The sequence below is a fragment of the Sciurus vulgaris genome, assembly GCF_902686455.1.
Source record: "Sciurus vulgaris genome assembly, chromosome: 14".
In the NCBI taxonomy this organism is placed as follows: domain Eukaryota; kingdom Metazoa; phylum Chordata; class Mammalia; order Rodentia; family Sciuridae; genus Sciurus; species Sciurus vulgaris.
In genome coordinates, this window is record NC_136475.1 from 16,016,079 (window position 1) to 16,039,506 (window position 23,428).

General features: G+C 41.4%; 1 protein-coding gene across 1 annotated transcript in view; it reads right to left on the reverse strand.

Moving 5' to 3' along the window:
• Positions 1-3,615: 3,615 nt before the first annotated feature.
• The window catches only part of SLC9A4 (solute carrier family 9 member A4), a 66,276-nt gene continuing 46,463 nt past the window's right edge, over positions 3,616-23,428 (reverse strand). Inside the window, exons 9-12 of the mRNA XM_079110360.1 lie at positions 18,963-19,059; positions 13,967-14,098; positions 13,206-13,293; positions 3,616-8,777 (exon numbers count right to left, since the gene is read on the reverse strand). Of these exons, the coding sequence (XP_078966486.1) occupies positions 8,422-8,777; positions 13,206-13,293; positions 13,967-14,098; positions 18,963-19,059 (673 nt within the window). The 3' untranslated portion in view covers positions 3,616-8,421. The remainder of the gene's footprint in view (positions 8,778-13,205; positions 13,294-13,966; positions 14,099-18,962; positions 19,060-23,428) is intronic.

Genomic DNA, 23,428 nt, shown 5'->3' on the forward strand with positions numbered 1-23,428 from the left:
AGATGTGGCTCTGTTGAAGGAAGAGGCTGTAGGGTCATCACCTGGTGAGAAGATGACCCTGCAAGATGAACGTCTCACTCTAATGCTGGAAAGAACTCAGATGTCTGCAAGCATGACCCCTGCAACAATGACCCCAATTCAACCGCTGCTGTAAGGTATTCACATCTTAGGACTTCCTAGGGCACAGGTCCGCAGCAACATTTTTCTAGGGCTTTCTTTATGAATGGCATTCAAAGAGTTATAATCTACATGAGAACACAGGGGAGTACGCAAAGACTTGCAAATAACTTCTTGAATGTGGAATTATATTCTGATGTATGAACACTTCCTGAACGACCCTAAATACGAGGATACGAGGAAAGTTTAGCGGTGATCACAATTCTTCTCAGGACCTCAAATCACTGTGGAACTAACCTTCCTGGGAGTTACCACCGCCCCCCCCCCCCAATATCTTATTTTATGGTCACTCTTCCTGGAAGAATTTAATTACCCAGTAGACCAGAGATGTAGTTTTGCTTTTCAAATTTTCAATTTCCTTTTTGTAATATTTATCCAGAGAGTTGCCTGAAACTCCATGTGTTGTGGAGTGAAACTTCAAAAATACCAACTGCATTGTCTGCATTCAGAATTTGAACTTCAGCTCCAGGGGTGTGGGTGAGGTGCAGCAAGCATTGTTTGCTAAACCTGATAGGCTGCTGGGTCTCACCCGCCAGGCTCTGTGGTTCTGGAACTCTCCCACAGGTGGGCGTGCTCCTAGGCGAGGACCTGTCCTTTTGTTCCCTTCCTTAAGAAGATTCCTTTTTGGAGCACATTGATCCTCTTTTCCTCCTTCTGAACGGTTGTTGAACTGGTGCCTTTGGGACTTCAGTGACATCCTCCCTCCCACCTGTGCACACAGCCCCCTTAGAGATGGCACAGTTAGATAACAAAGCTGCCTTCTGAACCAGGCCCAGAGCAAGTGCAAATTTAAAACAAGGGCTGCCTTCACCCGGGAAACAGTACACCAGCGAAACCCAGCGTCAGTTTCACTTGCTCTTAGTTACCCAGAAATTCCTGTAAGGAAACAAAATAAATTGGCAGGGCCTTCCTTGCTTCAAAGCTGACCCAGGACCAGGGTGTTAGGTGATCCCCTTATTTTAAAAGTTACAACTGAATCTATTTCTAGTAGTTTACAGTAGCCCAGAGGTCAAATCCAGTGGGAATAAAAATATGGAAATGTTAAAAATCAATGAAAGAATAACTCATGTTCTCACTTCTCTATGCTCAATCATAGATAAATGCTCTTATCTGAATGATTTGCCACGGCCACCTTTAACTTCAAAGAGCCTCTCAACATCAGGTTGAGGAACATCAGCATGAGGAACTTCAGGGCAGCATCAGGATTGGAAAAACAAGGCCTAAAATTGTGCTCAGTTTAGTGATCTTTAGAATTCAAACGATGGTACAAAGACAATTTTTTTAAGTTACTCCATGATTTCTTTAGCACAGCCACGAGGGTACTACTAGAGCTTAATGGATAGTATTGATGGCCCTGGAGTCCACAGATCTAAAGGGTATTGCATTTAATTGTTGTGTGTCCTTGTTAAAAACTTTTCTGAGACTGGAGATTTGCCTGTAAAATGGGTTTGATAATCATAATACCTATACCATAAGATTGCTATGAGAATTATATTTATGAAACATAAAGAGACTTCTTAGTAAAATGCTGAGGACATTGGTTTGGGCTGAGCTCCCACAAGAGGCCCAATGGACCAAGCCCAAGTGGGTTTAGTGACTCATTCTGCCATTCCATGTCACCAAGCCGAAACTCAACTGTTTATCTCACTTTCGAAAAAATCAAAAGAGACCTAATAGCCAAGCCCCTAGAGCAGCCTGGTTTAGCGGGCATGATAAGGAAGTTCCCTCTGCTTTACTTTCTACAAAGAAAGTAACTTTGAAATGACCAATCTGCTTTCCTCAGCTCTGTTCTGCCTACAAAGCCAACTAGCTCCTCTGCTTGGCTGATTGAACATTTATTGTATTTTATAGAATGAATTGCTGCCAAACATAGAATCACACATATAAGCCAATTAAGAGCTCTAAATTTGCTATCATCATTTTTTTCTTTTGAGTGTATGTTTTCAATTAATGATGTAGTGCTTACCAAGAATACGAGTTCCTTTAAAAAGAGCACACAAATGCTTCGAGAGGTGAAGCCATTCTCTGTCCCCTTCTACCCTTCCAGTGGGATTGCTGGGTTATATTTCCATCATAAGTACCTAGCACCCTTTGGTGTTCTAGAACCTTCCAGAGCTGTGGAGCTTGTCAGGTCAGTGATTCATTTGGGAACTCAGGAAAAGTTTCTTTGAAAGAAATAACTTATTGAAATTCAAGGAGAGACTCAAATTTCAAAATCAGACACAAAATATTTGATGTGTTCTCATAATAAATTTTAACGATGCATGTTATCAGTCTTGCTCATGATCTAATAAGACAGATTTTCAGAACAATGCCAGCACCCATATTATTAATTTATCCCCTTTAAGGCAAAGTGCTGTTTTGACACGATAAAGCTTACCTATTTCTTCGTACTGAAGACAGAGAGCTTACGAGTGAGAAAACTCTCGCTGTGTGGACTTGAGTCACTTATTAAATTCCCAGTTCTCAGGAAAAAGGTGCAGACTAGAAGATTTTTCACCAAGACAGAATTTGGTGTCCGAGGTCTTCCTGGGAGCAGGGAGATCTTGGACCTGTTCTTTAATCCCTCTCAATCTAGTTCTTGTCATTTAGGATGCGATGATTCTGGCCTGTTGGTGTATAAAGCATTTTGAATAGTGCCTGGCATTAGAAAGCTCTCGAAATGTGTTGGCTGTGACTATTTTAAGCAAGACTTATTTCGAGGTATGTCATGGTGAACACCTTGGCTTTAAGGCCATCTATCCTGATTTAGGATCTGCATGTCTATGTCTGGAAAGGGGCAGTATGGACCATCTTTGTTTAGTCCCAACAAGGTTTTAGTTACTTTGTGGAATAAATCCTAACTTGAGGATGCGGAAAGGCAAAGGAAAGCTTCCTTGCTAACTGGCCGTACTTACTGGGGCATGCCTGGCTTAGCAGCTCATTAGCGTCTCAGAAAGAAAACCAATTTATCAAGTCAATTACCGTGCACAGATGAAAGAGCGCATCACTTACTAATTACAGGAGTGACAAACACTTTGCAGGCATCTCTTTTATTCCCTTTGACTTATGGTCCCATTAACAATTAGCAGTGACTGGTGTCCTAAATGGTAGCCGTCTGTCTGCGCTGCTGGGTTTCCTCAGGAAGAGTTAGAAATAAGATATTTGACAGAGTTTACTTAGGAAAACAAATTAAAAATTATAAGAAACCAACTGGTTTATTTGTGGACAAAAATATATTCGCATAAAACTTAGACCTAACACCACCAATACACTCACTGACTTTAAGAATTTACTTTGCCTGATTCTTGAGCATTACAAAACATACTAGAAGCTGTTTTTCCTATATTGAAAACATTTAAACACTTATCTCTCTAGTTAATATTTTTAAGTTGAGAGAGAGTCACTCGTTTTGGAGGGAAAGTCTCTTAGAAAAAAAGAAATTCTAGGCTGAGGAATTAAACCCCACTGAGATTTTTCCCAAAAAAGAGAAGATTCCCCTTAGTCACTGGCTGTCCATTAAGATACGTAAAAGCAGGGCCTATAAATTCATGATCTCTTGAAAATAAATCATGATTAGAATTGTACACCAGAATAACTGTCCCCCAAACAGGAAAATGCAATACTTTTGAGGTCACGACACAAAAATAAGCCAGATGAGAGTGAGCTTGATTGAAAAATGTGAACTCATATTCAAACCTTGTCTCTTGATGGACAGGTTCTGGATAAGAGATGTTCAGATAGAGTTGTGTTCCTGTTTTTCATTGTTCTCTATTTCTGTGGTATTCTCTTATTCCCTTCTCTATTCTTTCAGTTATTTCCCAGATTTCAGTTATGTACAACACTTCTTTACTTTTTTATTTTTTATTTTTTTGAGACTAGGTTTTGAACCCAGAGGTGCTTAATCACTGAGTCACATCTCCAACTTTTCATTTTTTATTTTGAAACAGGGTCTTGGTAAGTTGTGAGGCTGACCTTGAACTGGCAATCCTCCTGCTTCAGCCTCCCAAGCTGCTGTGATAATGGCCGTGCACCACCTTCCTGGACTATGTACAACTCTTCATGTTATAAAATCAATGAGTGCCCTCTTTAGCTTACACAATTATAACCAAAGTGATCAAACTCTCGCTTTGAAATGAACACTAATCTAAAAAAAAATTACACATATTATCTCATTTAATCCTCATATTCATTCCAGGAGGTAGATAAAATCATTACCTTATTTTATCGATTGGTACATTTTAGTGTAGGGATGATACTTAACTTGCCAGTGGTGGCAAGCTCCTGGGTAGGTCGGGAGGACATGTTCTGGGGCTTCCCTATAGGCTGAAGTCAACAAGCTCAGAAGACTGAGCTCCCCTGAAGACTTGAGCTCATCCTATGGACCTGCCTTGGTTGTCACCTCATACAGGAGAGGTAATTATCTCAGAATTCAGGTGGTGAATTCCAGCCCTATCTCTCATGACCTTAAGAAGACAAATTTCGAAGAATACAGCTTTAAGGAGTGAGGCGCAGAAGCAAGACGATGCACCTGGCGTCTCATTCTCCACTTCGCCGTAGTGGATTCCCTTCCATGGTTGAAGTTTCTTTCAGCAGGTGGATTCAAGAGGAGGTGCCATGGCACTGTGGCAGATTTGAGGAGGCCGAGTAAGAACTCTTACCAGATCCTTCACACCAGAGAACGTGGAAAACCTTCAAGTGAAGCCTGTTGTGTAGGATCAATGAAAGGAAATGGCACTCTGCCCCACTTTAGAACTCAGTGAAACCAAAGACCTTTCAGGCTAACAATACAAATAGGTTTTGGAAAGTTACAGACCAAACCAAAGCAAACAAAAACGCATAGAGGGAGTTTTCATTCATTGAAATTCAATATTCATTCCCAGTGAAGATTTTGTGTATTGTGCCTCTGATCTTTTGAGATTGAAAATCACAAGGCAATTTCTTTGCAGTCACTGGCAGGGAACGTGGACCCTACGGTGGGCCAGAAACCAGGTCCAGGGTGAGGACCCTTACGCAATTTCACTCCCTCCACGAGGTGAGTAGGGAACAAGAACCAGCCTTCCTCAACACACAGGGGGAAAGTTCCTTTGCTGAGCTGCCCTGAGTCTGTTGGAAAAATGCATCACGGGAAACCAGTACCCACGCGCCTTCACGGGGCACCTGTTGCTAGCAGCATGGATGAGATGAGATCAAACTGTTCTCAAACGGTCCTGGACCATCCAGACAAAGAGGCCATTTTCCCCTAAGCTCTCCAAGTCGGAGAGCCACCAGCATCCCTGGGGTCCTATATCCGCCATACATTGAGGCAGAAGCTTCAGGCCGCTTAGGCGGGGACAGTTGGGAAGGCCAGCCAGTGTGTAGATACAAATGGCCACAGGGAAACAGCGGCTTGTGGTTTCTGTTGTTAAAATGCAGCCTGGTTACCTGATTGCTGATTTATAGCATGCAGTGACCAGAGGACCCAAATAACCGCTGCTATCCCAAACAGCTTCTTAGGAATGTTAGCCAGGTTGCCGGGATCCCAGCCAGCCCCTCGGAGGAGGAAGCCAACAGACTAAGAATGTGACCGACAGCGTAACACGCCAGATGATGACGATTTCCTTTGTCCCATTTCCTTTTACTTTTGGTGGTACAGTAGTCCTCGCTCATCCTCGATTCCAGCGTTTCAGTTACCTGCATCCCACTGTGCTCCAAAAACATCATGTGAAAAATTACAGAAATAAGTAATTCATAAATTTCAGATAACTAATTTTTACAATACATTATTATAATTGTTCTATTTATCATTATTGCTAATTTCTTACTCTGCCTATTTTACGAATTAAATGATCCTATCTATGTATGTACAGGACAACACGGTCTGTAAAGGGTTGGGAACTGTCTGCCGAATCAAGCATCTACTAGGGGTCTTGGAAGGTGCCCCCAGTGGATGAGGGGGACTACTGTGCAGAATAAACGTTAGGCAAGCATGCATTGGGAATACGGAGAACTTCCTTATCTTTCCACTCTCCAGACTGCTTGCATACACAACGTAAGTTTCCTCCAATAAGTCTCTGCCTCTTCCTTTGGTCTCAGTTTGCCTTCTGCCTCTGGAAAGTGATTCTTGGCTCCCAAAGGGAGTCTTTCCAAAAGCTTTTACCAATTAAATCTCCTCTTTAATGCCACCACCCCTCTTCTCAAAGGCACCCATATCTGAGAGAAATTCAAGGAATCTTGATGCATTCACTAATCCTTGGGCCTCACTGGCTGCTCTGCTCTGGAAAAGGGTCCTTGAATTTGAATTTCCGTTGTTACACGAGTGGAGTTCAGTATGAGGACAGAGGCGTTCTTCTCCTGAGAATCAATTTTACATGTGGCTTTGCAAAGGTAAATCTAATGACTCTTTTCTGCCTCTATCTCCATCTATAATTTAAGGATAATGACTCACTGTTCCTCTCATGAGGAATAAGTTGTTTTTTTGTTTTTTTTTTTTTGTTTTATTTTGTTTTTTTTTTTACTGTTACTTTGATTGCTATTTGTTTAAACAGAAAGAAAAGCCCAGGGGATCCCTGAGTTTTACTTGTGTTTCCATTCCTTTGGGTGGATTACTATTATTTGATAGTATACATTTTTTTATTCAAATCAGAACATTTAGCTAAGTGAGAAGCAGCATTCTATTTCTGATTGAGAGGAAAGACAAATGGGCTTCTTTGATTGCTATTTCTACCACTGTAGCAAGAACCTGGGGGAAACATTCACAAAGATAAATCTGGGCAACGTCCTGTGTCCTTGGTTGGGAATAGGTGTCCGCAGGTCATACTAGAGGACAAGCCCTCTCCCTTCGAGGAAAAGCAGATCTTGAACTGGCAACACGTGGCATCTCAAGGCCTCATTTTTGACATCTGGAAAATAAGGATGCCTGAGGACACCTTCGCTAACATCCTTTCCAGTGCTGCAGTGTGCTCAGTAGTACCACTTGTAGCCATCTACCACGTGGGAGACACTGATAACTGATAAGAGGAAAAAGCAAAGAGATAAAAGTCACAGCTGATGGATGGATCAAGCTAACATGAACAAACTATCCTCCCTTGACCTTTGGGCCATGGATCACTGGAATAAGCATAAGTATATCTGTACAAACGTAATTCACAGATCAGTTCCATGGCACATCGGGAAACGCAGGGCATCTAGGATTACAGTCACGAAGCAGGTCTAGGGATCTGGGAGCATTTGATCATGGCCTCTACAGATGTGCAGGATTAAATCAGTTGATGATGGTAGAGATGTCAGAAACAGTAATGGTGGGAGGATATTTAGTTGACTATCATGGATCGGTCATTTGGCACATTCAAGAACACTTGGAAAAGTGCTTCCTAACTACAAGTGACCAAACAGAAAAGAGGGAAGGAGAAAGGAATAGGAAACAAGGAAGAAAGACAAAGTAGTATGGTAAAATTGGTGGGCTGGAGTAAGAGGCTCAAGGTCGAGATCAAGGTCAAGTTAAATCAAAGAGCAATTCCAAAGTCTAGAGCAAAATATCACACCCCGCCAATGTATTCCTAAGAAATACCTGTTTTTCATGTCATTGCTATTAAACTGTTTGCAGGCATCATGTTTCTAATATTTGTTTTTAAAAATCAATATTCTAATTTTAAAATAGACATGTCCATTGTTCAAAGATTAATCCTAGACTGTATATCACACCTATCACTATTACTGAATACATTTATAACAAATTTCCCCTCTCCTTTGAGGTGTAATTATTGCATATTGAATATCAAAATCAAAACAGAATCCCTTCACTAGGGAGAAAGGACAACTCACCATGGGTCCCTAGTCAAGGTGTCCTTATCTGTAAACCCAGCAGTTAAGCCACGTGGCTTCAAAGGCCCCTTTAGTTCTACTCTGCTTATAGGTCACACATGCATATAGCTAATTAAGTTACTGACCAATCACAGCTACATCTCAATATATAACAGGATAAAATAGTGTTGATAGAAAGTCCTTAGGAAATTCTTAGAGACCAATTCCTGGGTCGATTGATTTCTATCACTCTTGGAGAATTCATCGGCAAAGGGACAGCAGCCAAAGATGTGGCTCAGCCTTCAGGTTTGCTCCCAGTCCTCTCAAAAATCTTCCTGCCTCCTATAGACACACGTTCAATAGCTTCAAAAAAAAAAAAAAAAAAAAAAAACTCAACAGCTGTCTCCTGAAATCTGAAAACTCCCTCACAGTAAAGGGAAGATCGACTTGAACACCACAAAAGTGATCTTGTGGACGGTAGAATTATTTTCTTTGGAGCAAAGGACTGTGGGACTCATGGTGTCCCCTGTTGTGTCCAGGCTCAGCTGTTCGGCTGGATCCAGCGACTGAGGCCTCACCCTCAGCCTCCTCTCCAGATTCATACTCCTCATCTACTGCATGGAACAGAGGCCTGGGCCTTACAACTGCCCTCCTGCCTCTGCCGGCGTGCTCTTCCCGGCTTCTGTTTCCTTCATAACCGGAGCCGAATGCCTTCCCTCCTCTCTGTAAGTTCCTCATCGGGATCAGCTCTTGTGTCAGTCGTCTTTCCTGCAGCAACCCTGTCTGAGAGTGTGCGTGGAAAGTGATGGCTGGGAATTCTGGGTCACTCCCGTCGCCATCTAGGGAAATGTAACGAGGAGGAGAAGGGAGAAGACTTGATCAGAGTTCAGACTTCGTATCCAGATAACAAAAACTCAGAGTAACACTTCCCCACTTGCCCTCCACATTAAAATAAAATAAAATTTAAAAAATCACCAGGAGTGATGGCGCAGGCCTGTAATCCCAGCCGCTCGTGAGGCAGGAGGATCGCAAGTTCAAAGCCAGCCTCAGCAACTTAGTGAGGCACTAAGCCACTTAATGAGACCCTGTCAGTAAACCTTAAAAAAAAAAAATGAAGGGCTGGGGAGGTGGCTCAGTGGTTGAGTGGTTGAGTGCCCCTGGGTCCAATCCCCAGTACCAAAAAAAAAAAAAAAAAAAAAAAAAAAAAAAATTGCGGTAATACGTAGCAGAAATTTTAACCGTTTTAGTAATTTAGAATTGTTTAACCATTTTAAAGTACAGGACAATGGCATCAAGGGTACTTGTATTTTTGTGTCACCATCACCAACGTCCTTCTCCAGAGGTTTCTCACATTCTCACAGTTCACCAGCATTTTCAACAGCCTCAGGACATACCAGGGCTCTCCCTAGAACACCAAGTGAGCCCCAAGGCAAATGAACATTGGAAGAGTAAGCGAGCAAGGGAGCTCTCCGACTTCAGAGCAAGGGATGACCCTGGAGGGGCCCTGGAGACTATTCCCAGAGTCTCAGCCTCGCTGCCCAGGGACTGCCGGCTAGGGAGCAGCCCGCCTCTGGGGTCTCCCTACCATGCCTCTGGTCAGTCCCTGACCTCCTCCTGGTGCAGAAAGACTTCACATTTGGAGAGAAGGGTGGATTCCAATAGTCAGCCATGCCTCGCTACCCACTGAGAATGACCTCTGTCTCCCCTTGTTATTATAATTATTAAAAACTTATGAAGCATAACTGATAACACAGTCCTGTTTTACTACTTTTTCTCCTCAGATTCCTAGTTTATCCACTCTCGAGTAGATGGAACTTAGAATCAGCTGAATACATGGGATGAAAGAAGACTCACTGGGACTAATATTTCATTCCTTGCTGATGTTAGTTCATAAAGAACTGGCATTTTGAAGTGCTGGCTTTCTTCCAGAAACACCTGTCTCTAACCAGGTCAAGTCTTCCTTGATGCCCCTCAATAGTCGCACTAAGGCCTAATATTTCTTGCACACCTAGCTGGTTCCAAGTCCTATTCTGACAGCCTTATGTGTGCACCCCCTATGGATGTGACTGATTGTGCCTCCAGGTAGTTACTTTTGCGTGTGGGCAGTACCAACATTATCTTCTTTATGGAGTACAAATAACAGTTAAGAAATTGTATTTTTTCTTCATATAGGTCCTTGCTATATTAATATTCCAATCAATATATAGTTTGCATATGATTTGTCCACACCAAAACTTGTGTGGATGCTGAATTCTGGATGTGACGGAGTCAGGGGTGGGGGGTCAAAACTTTAGGTAGCATTCACATTTTCTCAGAAAACAGGATTAGTTCTCTGGAAAGCAGGTCGTTAAAAAGCAAGACAACTCCTTTGTCCCCTCCCTCTCTTCTGCATGTGTCCGCTCACCATGTGATACCACATTCTCACATGCACTGCCACCATATAATGCCATCTGTCATGTTATGATGCATGATGAGGACCTCACCAGAGGTGGCTTGGCTGATCACGTGGACTTCCTTGCCTCTAGAACCGTGAGTTAAACAAACTTCTTTCCTTTATAAATTATCTAGTCTCTGGTGTTACGCCATATTAACAGAAAACAGGCTAAGACAGCCCTATATATTTGATATTTGATGACCTTTGCTACAATTGAGGGAGATGCCATATACTGGAGGCATCTATTGAAAGGACAGGATCCTCTGACCTGGTGAATAACATAAATACATTTCCAAGTGTCATAAACTGTGCCTTTTGGAATAAACACTGCTTTGTAAAGTTTAATATTTCTTCACCTTTCTACTATTTTTTGTTATGCTTATTTTAAAATTTAAGTAAGCCTGTTCTGTGGTCATCTCTGCTACCTGAGTGATGTGTATTGATGGTCGTCTCATAAGAAATCACCATGATACTTTTTTCTTTTCTATTCACTCAAATTACAAAAATTGCACTGGATTATTTGCACCAAGAAGTTATTTTAAAATCAGTCTATTAAACACCTGTTTGGTGCTCTCTTATTTTGTTCTACTAGCTTTTGTTTGTGGGATAGCACCTTGATACATTAAATAATGCTAGTTACTAGAGTGGTCTGGGAATAGAAAACCAGGTCAATGAAACAGAATTGAGAGTCCAAAGCTCTCTGCCTGTTAACGACTTTAGCACAACGAAGGCCACATTTCATCTTGGAGGAAACATGGTTCTGGGTAGGAACACGGCCCTTGAAGCATTCTGATGTGCATCTCTACCTTAGTCCTCATGTAAAGATCAATTTCAGATGATTGAAGCTTAAATGGGAAAAATAAGCTATCAAAGTTCTCAATGGGAGAAAAATGCATGAATCATTTCCTAATTTTGTATATGCTTCATAGAGAATTCTTCAACTTCATTTAATCCCATTAAGTCCCGAGTTTTGTAATTCTGTGAATATTTCAACCATATTGACTTAGGTGCACTAAATAGATTGAAAAATCATAATAGAAAGCATACTTATATTGTTATATTAATAAATATTCCAATCAATATATTCTTCTTATTACATAACTGTATTACATATTTTATAATGGTACTATGTTTTTATAGGTGTTCTAAAATCTGGGACAAAAATGGGTTAAAGAGAATCAACAACCTAAAAGAAAAGAATGGACAAAGGCAGAAACAGAAAAGTCTCCCCCAAAAAAGCAGCTGTCTCCAAAAATATGGAAGATGTTTAACTTCACTAACCATGAGAAATTTATGTGAAAATTAAATAGGCCAGTTACCCTTCCAGATTATAGATTACTCACAGATTTGACACAGAAAGGTGTTTTGAAAAGACCATTCACATAGACTGTTGTGATTAGTGATATAATCTTTTGGGATGATTGTTTAGGTAATATATGTAATGTACGATTGTAATTGTAATGTGTCAATAAAAAATAAAATAAAACAAAAATTTAAATGTATTTGATTTTTTAACCTCAGAATTTTACTTCTAGCAAAATATACTAAGAGAATATTTGGTTATGTGTGTAAAAGTCAATCGCAAGGGGTCCAAGATGCTTATAATATATTGGTGCTTATTAATTACCAAAAATTAGAAGTACCTTAACTGATTACTAATTAGGAATTAGCTAAATAAGCTATTTTATTCCTAATAATTATTATTCAGTCCTCAAAATGATTCATAACTATTGACATGGAAATCTGTCTCCAATACAATTGCTGGTTAAATAAACTAGCAATGTATGACAAACCAAAAACATAACTAATATTTTATTTTATGTATAATGTGATGCTGTGTTTTTGTAGTTTTAAAAAAATATCAGATGTGGTTGATCTAGGGCTCAGGGTGGTGCAGAGAATTATGGAAGAATGCCAACCAAATCAGTTTGTGGCACTTACATCTGGGTGTTGGGGTTTCAAATGCTTTTAACTTTCCTTATCATGGATTTTCTGTACTGGTAGATTTTGATTTTACAAGAAGCATCTCTTTAGAGTAGAGAATTTCTCATTTTAAAGAATAATTGCATTTACTTTATAAAGATGTAATTCTAAAATCCTATGAACTTAGTTTACTTGAATTTCCAATATGATTTTTTTTCTCTTTCCACATTTTTTATGGGTACATTATAGTTGTACATAATGATGGGATTTTTAAGGCTTAAAAATTTAAGAAAGTCAACATAGATAACATAGCATCTAGTATATATCATATATTGCCTTTTGCTAACAAAAAAATCATTTTATTCACACATTTTAAATAGCAACTTAGCTTTTGTTAGAATAATAAGTAGCTTCAATAATTCTAAAAATCGCACTTAAGCTTTAAATGAGAAACATTTAATCGGTAAATTTGATGAAATTATTTGAGTAAAAGTTAAGCAACTTTGGAGAATTCTGCTCATATTTAAGCTGTGAGTGAAGCCCACAACATAAGTAAAATCTACCTTTTGTTTCTTTAAAACAGAGGTCAACAAATAACTACCTTGGGTCTGCGTCTGGTCTGCTGCCTCTTTCTGTGGGATCCATGAGCTATGAATCATTGCCAAACTTTTAAATGACTGAACAAATGAAATGAAGATAATATTTCATGACAAATAAAAATGAAGTAAAACTCAAATTTCAGCATATATAAACAAATAATGAATTTTATCTGTAAAGCAAGTTTTCTTCTTTTTCTTGTCACATAAGCACCTACATAATATTCCTGATTTTGCTTCCTGTTCAGCAAACCCCACCATATTTACCGTCTGACTCTCTAGAGGAAAAGAGAGAGGCCAAGCATGCAGGTTACCTGTGGACTCAGGAGCTCTTGTGTCCCTCTCTGGTGGCTGCAGGTTGCTGTAGGGAACAGAGAGGTAGCGGATGTTTTTGGTGCCAGCCTGTTGGTAACAAGTAGAAATAAGAGGCAGAATGAGCTACTGCAATTAAGATCTTCATATGGCCGATAAAGCCAAGGACATAGACCCACCACGCTGCAGCACCTGGCTCGCATTACTGGCTTTCGGTCACTTTCGTTTGAAGAAAGCAGAATGCTCTCATCTTCTGTGTACGTTTCTTTTCCTTTTCATCATGTAACAGACCACTGTGAACCTCTGAATCTTATTCCCACCAGCCCCACTGAGATTAGGATCAACATTAGGGTTTGTTTTCGTCTCAACCTCCATCCAGAAATCCCAGAAGGATTGTCTGATGTGGTCTTAGGTACAGGGTGGGGATGTGAAGAGGAGGCCCCAGAGTCTTAGTAAGAACAAATTCCTCCCTGTGTTCTGCTGGGAGAGCCAGAGACCCTGGTCCAAGGAGGACACCTGGAATGCTCAATGCCTGGTCTCCGTGGGGCCTGGGTCTGGACATTCAGCATAGGGTCCATATGGCAGTCACTGACCTCCCGTGGAGGGCAGTTCACTCCTATAAACCTCATGGGGCAGGTGCCTTGGGTCCTAAAGTCCTTGGTGTCCCTCCCTGGCAGTAGGGTGAAGGTCAGTTTCAGCATCATTAGTGGTTCACCAGAGGAGCTGATTAACATTTGCAGACTGAAGGAATGTCCCCACGCACCGGCTTTGCCCAGGGCAAGCTGTGGCCTTTCCTCATGCTTTCTCTCAAGGTGTTCTGACGACGGATGAGAATCTCTTTAGCCTGCTTCTCACTTGTTTGGGGTTTGAGGTTGTATTTGTTGTAGGATGGGGTCTGCAGAGAGAATGGAAGGTCAAACAGGTAAGGACTTCTCTGGAGCAATTTCCAGCCCCAGGAGGCCGTGGACACATCACACGCCTGAGACAGGTAGAACAGGTAAGCACTGAGAAGCCTGACTGAGCATTACCTCCTTTGCAGGTGAGCAAGCCTTGGTCCTGGGAAAAATCTGTAACCTGAGATCTTTGTCCTTGGGGCAGAGCTGAGGCTGCCTCCAAGACTTTCCATAATTTTTTTCCACTGTTCAACCCTGAGGTACCCACAGACCTGGTTGCCCCATGCACGAATTCTCTTTCCAAGGTTGTGCAGGCTTGTTTGTGCAAATTTTATTTTATTTTATTTTTTTGTGCTAGGCCAGTGGTTCATGGGCATTTGAATTTCATAGATAAGAAAGACATTAATACTACTTTGGGAATTTCCACAGGGTTGTTATTTTTTTTTTTTTTTAAGTTTGCCCATTATGGAAAAACACCTCCCCAAATCAAATAATTTCTATCACCATTATCATAAATTCATGAAGGAAGAGATCTTTTAACCAAAATTGGTCGAAAGGACATACTCGGTCAATTTATCTTCGTGATAAATTTCCTCCTTGTCCTCACCCAAGACCAGGAAATATTTGTTGTGGATTGTAGGCCAACACTGGTGCTTACACAGATGTTTGTGATACTCATGGCTGAAACTTCTCCCCCTTGCTGCTATCTTGAGGTTCACCAGTTTTGGGGGCCCAGTAGGTGACACCCTGTGTGTACTGATGAACCACAAATTCCTGCTGCATGATCGGTTGGGACTGCAGGTGTTATCACTAAAAGAATAATCAATTCAACTGCAACAGAGCGGACATTCTATGTTGCAGGTGTCACGGAAGGCACAAGCTTTTATGAATGAATTGGAAGCTGGACGAGGTGGTACTCACCTATACTCGCCTATAATCCTAGCAGCTAGGGAGGCTGAGGCAGGAGGACTGCAAGATCAAAGTCAGCCTCAGAAACTTAGCAAGACCCTAAGCAACTTAGCAAAATGCTGTCTCAAATTAAAAAAGAAAAAAGGGGGGTGGGGTGGTTGGGGATGTGGGCCAGTGATTCAGCACCCCTGGGTTCAATCTCTGGTACCAATAAATAAATAAGGATTAGGATCCTGGGCTTTAGAAGGCTCATAGTCTCTGGAGGAATCAAGCTAAAAAGAATATAATCTACATGCTGGTGTAAGTGACACATGGTTGGGATCACCTGGGAGTCATGGAGTACAGGCAAAGGGTGCTCAATCAGGCTTAGGTGCGACAGTTTCATTGCACTAGGGCATGTCTTGAAAGATGAGAGTGTTATCCTGGGAGGAAGTTCCTTAAAGAAAGAGCACAGAGCCTGTGTGTGACAAGAACTGTGAACGTTCTGGAGGGAGCAGGAGGAGGGTCTACTGGAAAAGAGACAGAAATGCTTTGTAACCATGAGAACCAAGTGTATCACTCCAAGGGTAGGGAGAGGTGAGCCTGCAGGGGCCACAGGGGTGGGGCAGGCCACCGAGAACCTGCCAAGGAGCGGAGACTTGGTCCCGCAGGCCTCCTGTCCCTTAGGTGGGGCGCACCCACTCTAAGCGTACCACAAGATGATCCACAAGGTGAGAAAAGAAAATACTGATTCCTCCATTTCTGCTGGGTTTTCATCCAAAATATACAAAAGGGTTCAAGCCTCACTCGACTTTAATACATGGGTTTGTGGTGGAGTCTCGCTTCATCCAGACGGGACAGTCAAGTTTCCTGCCAGAACAGAAAATGGCGTCCCTAGTGGGGAGGGGTTGGTGACAGTGTCCCTGTGGGTCCCACCGGTTTTCCGTTTCTTATTTGTGTATTAGTGGATATGCAGCCAGTTAAGGACGCTTGTGGTTTTCATTATCTATTAACTGGATGAAACCTCATGAAATAGATGATTGCCTCTAGGTATTTCCACAAGAAAGGTACAAATCGAAGGCCAAGGGAACAATGAAGACTTTGGGGTAAAGCTGACTTTGCTTCTCACCCCATAGGAGCTCCTGATCAACCACTTTGGACCAAATAACTAATCTCACAAGAATTTGGTCAAAATATTGAATTGTGAAGACAATTGAAACTACGGACTCTTGGCCATCATCCTTAAGGACAGACCTTAATCTAAGAGCATTTTATGCCATGAAATATTCAAACATGATGACATCACACTAAGGAGAAAGTTAAAGATTAAGACTCCAGAATGTTGAGACGAAGCTTTATCATTTTTCATCAGTGTTAGTCTTACCAACCTGAATCCAGCAGCTGTGTGCTGTGTACCTGTGTCTGTATGTCTCTATGCATGTATACACATGTTGCTAATAGCGATTCCTATGCCCAGACCCAGGAGACTGTACTTTAACATTTGGACATTGGCTCTTCTATTTTGCCTCACCAACCTTGAGCCTTGTTTATTTTGTCTTCTGCAGAGAGCTCAGAAGTTTCTATGCATTTAGTATACATACCAGTTTCTTCCCTCTTCTCCTTCCCTATCTGCCCTCTTGTGAATTTGTTGGTAACTGGTTAAAGTCCTGAATTTCCCACTAAACCTTCGAGTCTTATGGGAAAAAAAGAACTTTGTTTTATTCAGTTGAGTGCTCCTAACGCCTGGCCCATTATAGATGTGTCTTAACTATTTCCCAAAGAGAACAGAAATTGAACAAATTGCTGTTGTCCTTTTAAAAATATGCAGAAACTCTGAAAGTAACCTGACCCCATAGGCCACCCTAGGGACAGCAAACTAACCTTTAACCAATCTTTACATCTAAGAAGTTTCTTCTCTTAGAAATTTAGAAGAAGTGTTTTTCTATCTCTATTCCATTGCATTCCTGAGAGCTTCCTGTGTGGTTGTCCCACTGGGAATTTCCAGAGGTCCCTCACCCTCCCCACCCACGTAGATTCCATCCTGGATGTGCTGAAGGAAAGGACTTCAAACAGGAGTTGGCTGAGGACACAGCCACATCCACTGTGTTTGAGGATCACCTAGAGTCAAATCCTGCACTTATGCTGGCTCTGTTCCCAAATGACTCCTGACTCCCAAGATGAACTCTTCCAAGAGCTGGACGGTGAGGAACACCCCAGTCACCAGGCTGGACTTATTGCCCAGCCTGGAGGACCTCAGGGGGCTTCTGCATACCCTTTGTGCTGATCAGTAAAAATGTAGCTTGCTCCCGAGACAGAGTATGGTTGTTCTGGGTTGCATTTCCAGGGTGATTTTCCCTTTAAGAGAACAAAGGACTGTGCAGAAGAGGAGACTCTCATGACCCTGATAAAGCCAGAGTTAGAAAGTAAAGACAAGAAGGGATAGAAGTGGTGAGTGAGCCTCACTCATGAGAGTACTGAAAGAGAAGGCCAAAAGGAATCCCCCAGCTGTAACCACCCTCTGCTTATCAATTATGCTTTCCTCATTGGATCCCCATGGTGCTCATGTGCAGATCCTGTAAGTAGAAAGCGGTCAGTGTGCTCAATTGGGAGGAATAAGGAAGGAAGACGCCACTTACGTTAGAAGGGAGAACTCCAGAGGCCAGTCGGAGGAGGACATTTTAAAAAGAAGAAGGAAGAGGACTTCCTGGGAACCTGCCTCAAGTCAAGAAGAGATGGTGGGCAGTGTAACTCTTTAGCCTGGGTTTGAATTTCATGATCTCCGCATCCATTTCTCAATCTTTCCCTGATCCTTTTCAGGCTGGGCACCAGGTACCTGGTGGTGCCTATGCATACCCTTTGGCTCTCACTAAGAGGAAGTGCTTATCTGTTTATCTGAGGCAGGATGCCATAGTCTTACTGAAACGGTTTCGCTTGGAATGACCAGAAAGCAGTGGAATTCAAGCAGCTATCGTTGATGGTGACCTACATTCCCTCAGCCGGGGTGCAGCCCTTCACCAACACAGCCCCCTGATCATGGAAACGGGGGGCCGGAAGACCTTCACTTTTACTGGATTGTAAGTCTGCTTTCATGGAAAGAGTAGGTCAGGAAGTCAGAAGAGATGACCTCTGAACTTGGACTGGGTTTGAGACCTTGCATAAATCAGACCCTCAACTTCACTAATTTTAGTGTCTTCTTCTTGAAGAGCTATGATGATATGATTTTTGATCCAATTAAGGTTATCATCTATGACATACCCATAAAGACAAAGGCCCTCACAATGAGCATACGTGGGTATCACCATCATACCCAAGAATTAGGATGGACTATTAAGTCTTCAAATTTGGAAAATAAAGTAAAATAACCCCTAAATGGATGATGTCAGTGTATGTGTCATTTAATTCAGCCAAAACTTCCTAAGAACTGACTCATCCATTAACCCCAGAAATATTCTTGCATGGACTTTGACCTAGTTGCTGACATCTACTACAGTTTTCATACTCATTTCCAAAACTGAAAAATAGGATGCTTAATGCATTTCTTTTTATTCTGGTTTGCAGTATTATTGTTTCAATATTCTGACATAAATGACTTCAACTTTCTTTTATTGTAGCTCAAACCACTGAGGTAGCTCTGCTGTCCTCAGTGTCCTGGTGCCACCTGTCTGTGGTATGGTGGAGGAGCTTGACTTCTTATCTGCCTTTGGGGACAGGAAGACCTACTGGTTCTGGAGAACTCCAGGCTGCAAGGCTGGGGCAGCCTGACCCCTAGAGACAGCAACTGGATTTGCATTTCTTTTCATTCTACAGGTGCCAAATTTGCAGCAGAAACATAACAATTAACTTCCTGTTCTCCAAACTAAGCAGAGAAAACTTGTTCTCAAGTGGCTGCTTTAGAGAGGACATGCAAACAAGAACAGGTTCCTGAAGGAATCATTCCCAGGACAAGCAATAGGGGCGAGGCAGATGACTTATACACACCCTCTGCCGAACTCGGTACAGGTTGTGTGTCAGGATATCTCTCATGGACTCCACATCTTCAGGGGAAAGTCTTTTGATTCCTTGTATCCTCTGAGCCCTGGAAACATCATTAGAGGAAAAGGAATATTATTCTCCCACTTTGTCAAGAGATGCCACAAAAACACCAATGGGCCCTGTACCGGTGATAATCCTAAATTTCAGAACACCTCTTTACATAAGTTTTCCTATTATTGTTTAGAAATTGATTCAAAATGTCAGAGTATATATCTTGAAGCTTCAAAAATAATCCCTGGTAGTTTTTATGTGGTAATTATTCTAACCCAATTTTAAAGAGGGTTTTAAGGTGACAACCAAGTAATTTCCCCCCACCAATCTGTTATGAATTGACATGTTGGTGCAATACAATAAAAATCAATTATTAGAAAATGATACCATAAATGCAACACAAATATTTTACTGTTAAATTACACAGAAATAAAATGACTCAGAGTTTGACTCTTTGTTAGTTCTGTATTTAATCTCATTATGGACAGGTGACAGACAGTTCACAAGACCAACACGGTCCACACAACACATTTTGAGTAGCACTGACCTAAGAAGTATGAAAGCTGCATCCGTATGTTTATCTTAGAATTGGACCTTCAGGGATTTTATATTTAACAAAGGGAATCAAACCCTTCACACTATGAAGTTCAGTCAGCTCTTAGATACTGAGCACCATGAACCCCTGGAAGAGTTTAAAATCCAGGTCACGCCCAGGATAGCAGTCAATGAGCAATTGTCCTCTGAAGATTTCACGTCATGACACTGCTATGGGAAGAATTCTCATATGACAAGTGTATTTGATTACAATCTACTGGCAGTGATTTTTCAAAACTTTTTATTATATGAGTAGTATGTAACTATAGAACATCAGAGGAAGGAAGGAAGGAAGGAAGGAAGGAAAGAAGGAAGGAAGAAAAGAAGGAAGGAAGGAAAGAAAGAAAGGAAGAAGAAGGGAAGGAAGGGAGGGAGGAAGGAAGGAAAGAAAGAAGGAAGGAAGGGAGGGAGGGAGGAAGGAAGGAAGGAAGGAAGGAAGGAAGGAAGGAAGGAAGGGAAGAGGGAGAGAAGGAGGAGAGGGGGGAAGGAAGGAAGGAAGGAAGGAAGGAAGGAAAGAAGGGAGGGAGGGAGGAAGGAGGAAGGAGGAAGGAAGAAAGGAAGGAAGGAAGGAAGGAAGGAAGGAAGGAAGGAAGGAAAGAAGGAAGGAGGAAGGAAGGAAGGAAGGAAGGAAGGAAGGAAGGAAGGAAGGAAGGAAGGAAGGGAGGAAGGGAGGGAGGGAGGGAGGGAGGGAGGGAGGGAGGAAGGAAGGAAGGAAGGAAGGGAGGGAGGGAGGAAGGGAGGAAGGAAGGAAGGGAGGGAGGGAGGGAGGGAGGGAGGGAGGGAGGAAGGGAGGAAGGAAGGAAGGAAGGAAGGAAGGAAGGAAGGGAGGGAGGGAGGGAGGGAGGGAGGGAGGGAGGGAGGGAGGAAGGAAGGAAGGAAGGAAGGAAGGAAGGAAGGAAGGAAGGGAGGAAGGGAGGGAGGAAGGAAGGAAGGAAGGAAGGAAGGAAGGAAGGAAGGAAGGAAGGAAGGGAGGGAGGGAGGGAGGGAAGGAAGGAAGGAAGGAAGGAAAGAAGGAAGGAAGGAAGGAAGGAAGGAAGGAAGGAAGGAAGGAAGGAAGGAAGGAAGGAAGGGAGGGAGGGAGGAAGGAAGGAAGGAAGGAAGGAAAGAAGGAAGGAAAGAAGGAAGGAAGGAAGGAAAGAAAAAGAGCAAGCTAAGTCTTTTTTTTTTTTTAATATCATCATCTTCCTTCACATCTTACTATGAACACTAATGGGTTATTTGACTCCATGTTTGCTTTTTCTAGCTGCAGCTATATTAAATACTTAAGTGCACCGATGGCTTTAATATCTACTTACGTGCACTTCTAAAATAATTGATCACAGAGATAATTATTAGTTCCAGTACAGGTCACATTTAGGTATTTTCCCCCAAAATTAGGTCATAAATCATAAGGACATTTAAAAAGTAACATGCAATTGGAAACAGATTTTAAAGGACTTGGATACCGGACATCACATGATGCCAAGATTTTATTTAGCCATGCTATCTGTTAGACTGATTAATGCCCTTTCTACAGAATTATTGAAATCAGAGGTTCCCTATCTTAAGATAGAGAAAAATCTGAAGCTGCAAATGTCACCTCTGTTGATATTCAGTTACCAGCCTTGGTGATCTAAACATTATTATCAAGGCATTTGAATCCTACTGTGTAAATGTCCTTCAAATAAAATTTATTTTGACTTAGGTACACCTACACACCCTCACAATCTGAACACATTCCTTCATTATGGTCGGTGTAAAGTACGGCTAAACAGAAACACCAGTTAGTCAAACAGTTCCATTTTCTATGTTCATAATAAAACAAACAGATAGGAAAAAAAAAATGATAAAGGAAATGGTAAAATGAAACTTAATGCAGCAATAGAGCTATGCTGGCACTTTCCCTGGTTTATAATTGACCACTTTGGGAAGGACCAGACTTAATTAAACTGGTTCAGGCTGAGGGCTGGAATGAGTAATTAGGGCGTCTCCAAGGTACGGCCTCTCCCTGATCCACACTGAGAAGATGCAGCAGCAAACAGAGGTGTGGTCAACTCCAGTGGGGTGATGCCCAGAGGTTTTCGAAATTTTTAATGCCACTTTGTTAGCAAAATCATTCCTGGAATGCTCAAATTACAAGCACAGAAAAGATAGACTCCTTAGAAAAACTGAGTAAGAAATGATTCAAATGATTCAAATGACCAACTCCAAGACTCTTGTCCTTGGAACATTCATTTGCTATCCATAAAGGAAATCCCCTTCACCTTAAATAAAAGTTCTGTGGTAATTTCATGGTCACTAAAATCAAACTAGGAAAATCTGCATCCAGATGTGTTTGGATGCAAGTTTCACTTTTTTTTTTTTTTTTGATGGCCCTGGGGATTGAACCACACCAAGTGCTCTACCACTAACTTATATACCCAGTCCAACTAACTCTTTCTTTCTTTTCTTTTTTTTCTAATGCCATTGTAATGTAAATGTGGCTTCAATTCAACTATGGAATCTAGAAGATGTCATATCCATTGCCCAGGATGAATTCCCAAAGATCGAATATAATGTCCTGATTTGTTTAGAAAAATACATGAATCTTTAATAGTGCAGGCCTGAAGTCCACGGGAACAGTGTGGCTGGAAGCCCCGCCCACCACGCCCTGCCACTGCCCATCAGCTTCTCTGTGTGCCTGTCTACCTTGAGTCCTTTTTTTTCTTGAGTCTTTTCATGGAGATCACCCAGGTGTCTACTAGCATTTAGAATGAATAAATCACGGGTGAGAAGATGACTTTACTCCTTGTAATACCACTTTCAATTATGGGAGTGAAATATCCCATCAGAATCTATATCCCAGAATTGCCACAAGAATTCAGAAACGGTGAACCCTTTCAATGTGTGAGCAATTAAAAAGTTCTTAAACTACAGTGAAACTATTTTATGCTTTAAAAATAGATGACATGTTAAAATTACTTGGGAGTTTTAAAGCATAATACTTGGAGACCATATAGTTATAGTCCATTATGGCAATAAATCTATAAATATTTTAATGCCTCTATGACATCAATCAAAATATTTTTAAAGCTGCCACATTTTTTATCATTTTGAGCTTCTGTCCTCTAGGAATTTCAAATAACTTATCACTCATGGGTGAGATGAGCTACTTCATATTCAAAATAATAATGAAATAATTAATTTGAAATAATAATGAAAGTATGCACCTATTCCATAGAATGGGTTTGATGTTTAAACAACGTAACAGCAACGGGATTTCGTGGAATCAGCACCATCTGAAATGTCCTGCAGACAACCCTGGCGGTAGCCTTCTCCTGAAGATCACAGAATTTGGAAATCTAAACCTTTGGTAGAACAATTGCTTAATCTTCTAAAGAAAAAAATATATGTACATTTTGTTGTTATCATCTCATACAGATTCCTAAAAAGCGAGCTGAGTACACACTTCTTTTTCCTATTATTGTATGAAGGTTTGTTTATTAAGAAATTAGCCGCTTTGATCTCAGGAGAGGAATTCCTTTTTGCTTGATGTCCTACAGATTTCTGATGAGATCAAATAAATGCAATTTAAATACTAAACCTGCATTAAATATCAGCTTTAAAAAATCCCCTCTCACCCAAGTTAATTAACTCGTTGGGGATATAGTAGGACAGAAACATTTCATACCTGTGTAAGACTCTCTTACTAATCTTGAATCAACATCTGAAGAAATAATTGAACCAGGGGAATGGGGTTGGGAGGGGACTCCAAATAAAGCTGGTTTAAAGTCCCCTTGAATGTGGAGCAGTTGCTTATGGCCAATGTAACACAGAGATTCAAAATACGTTTTAGCACATGATAGACT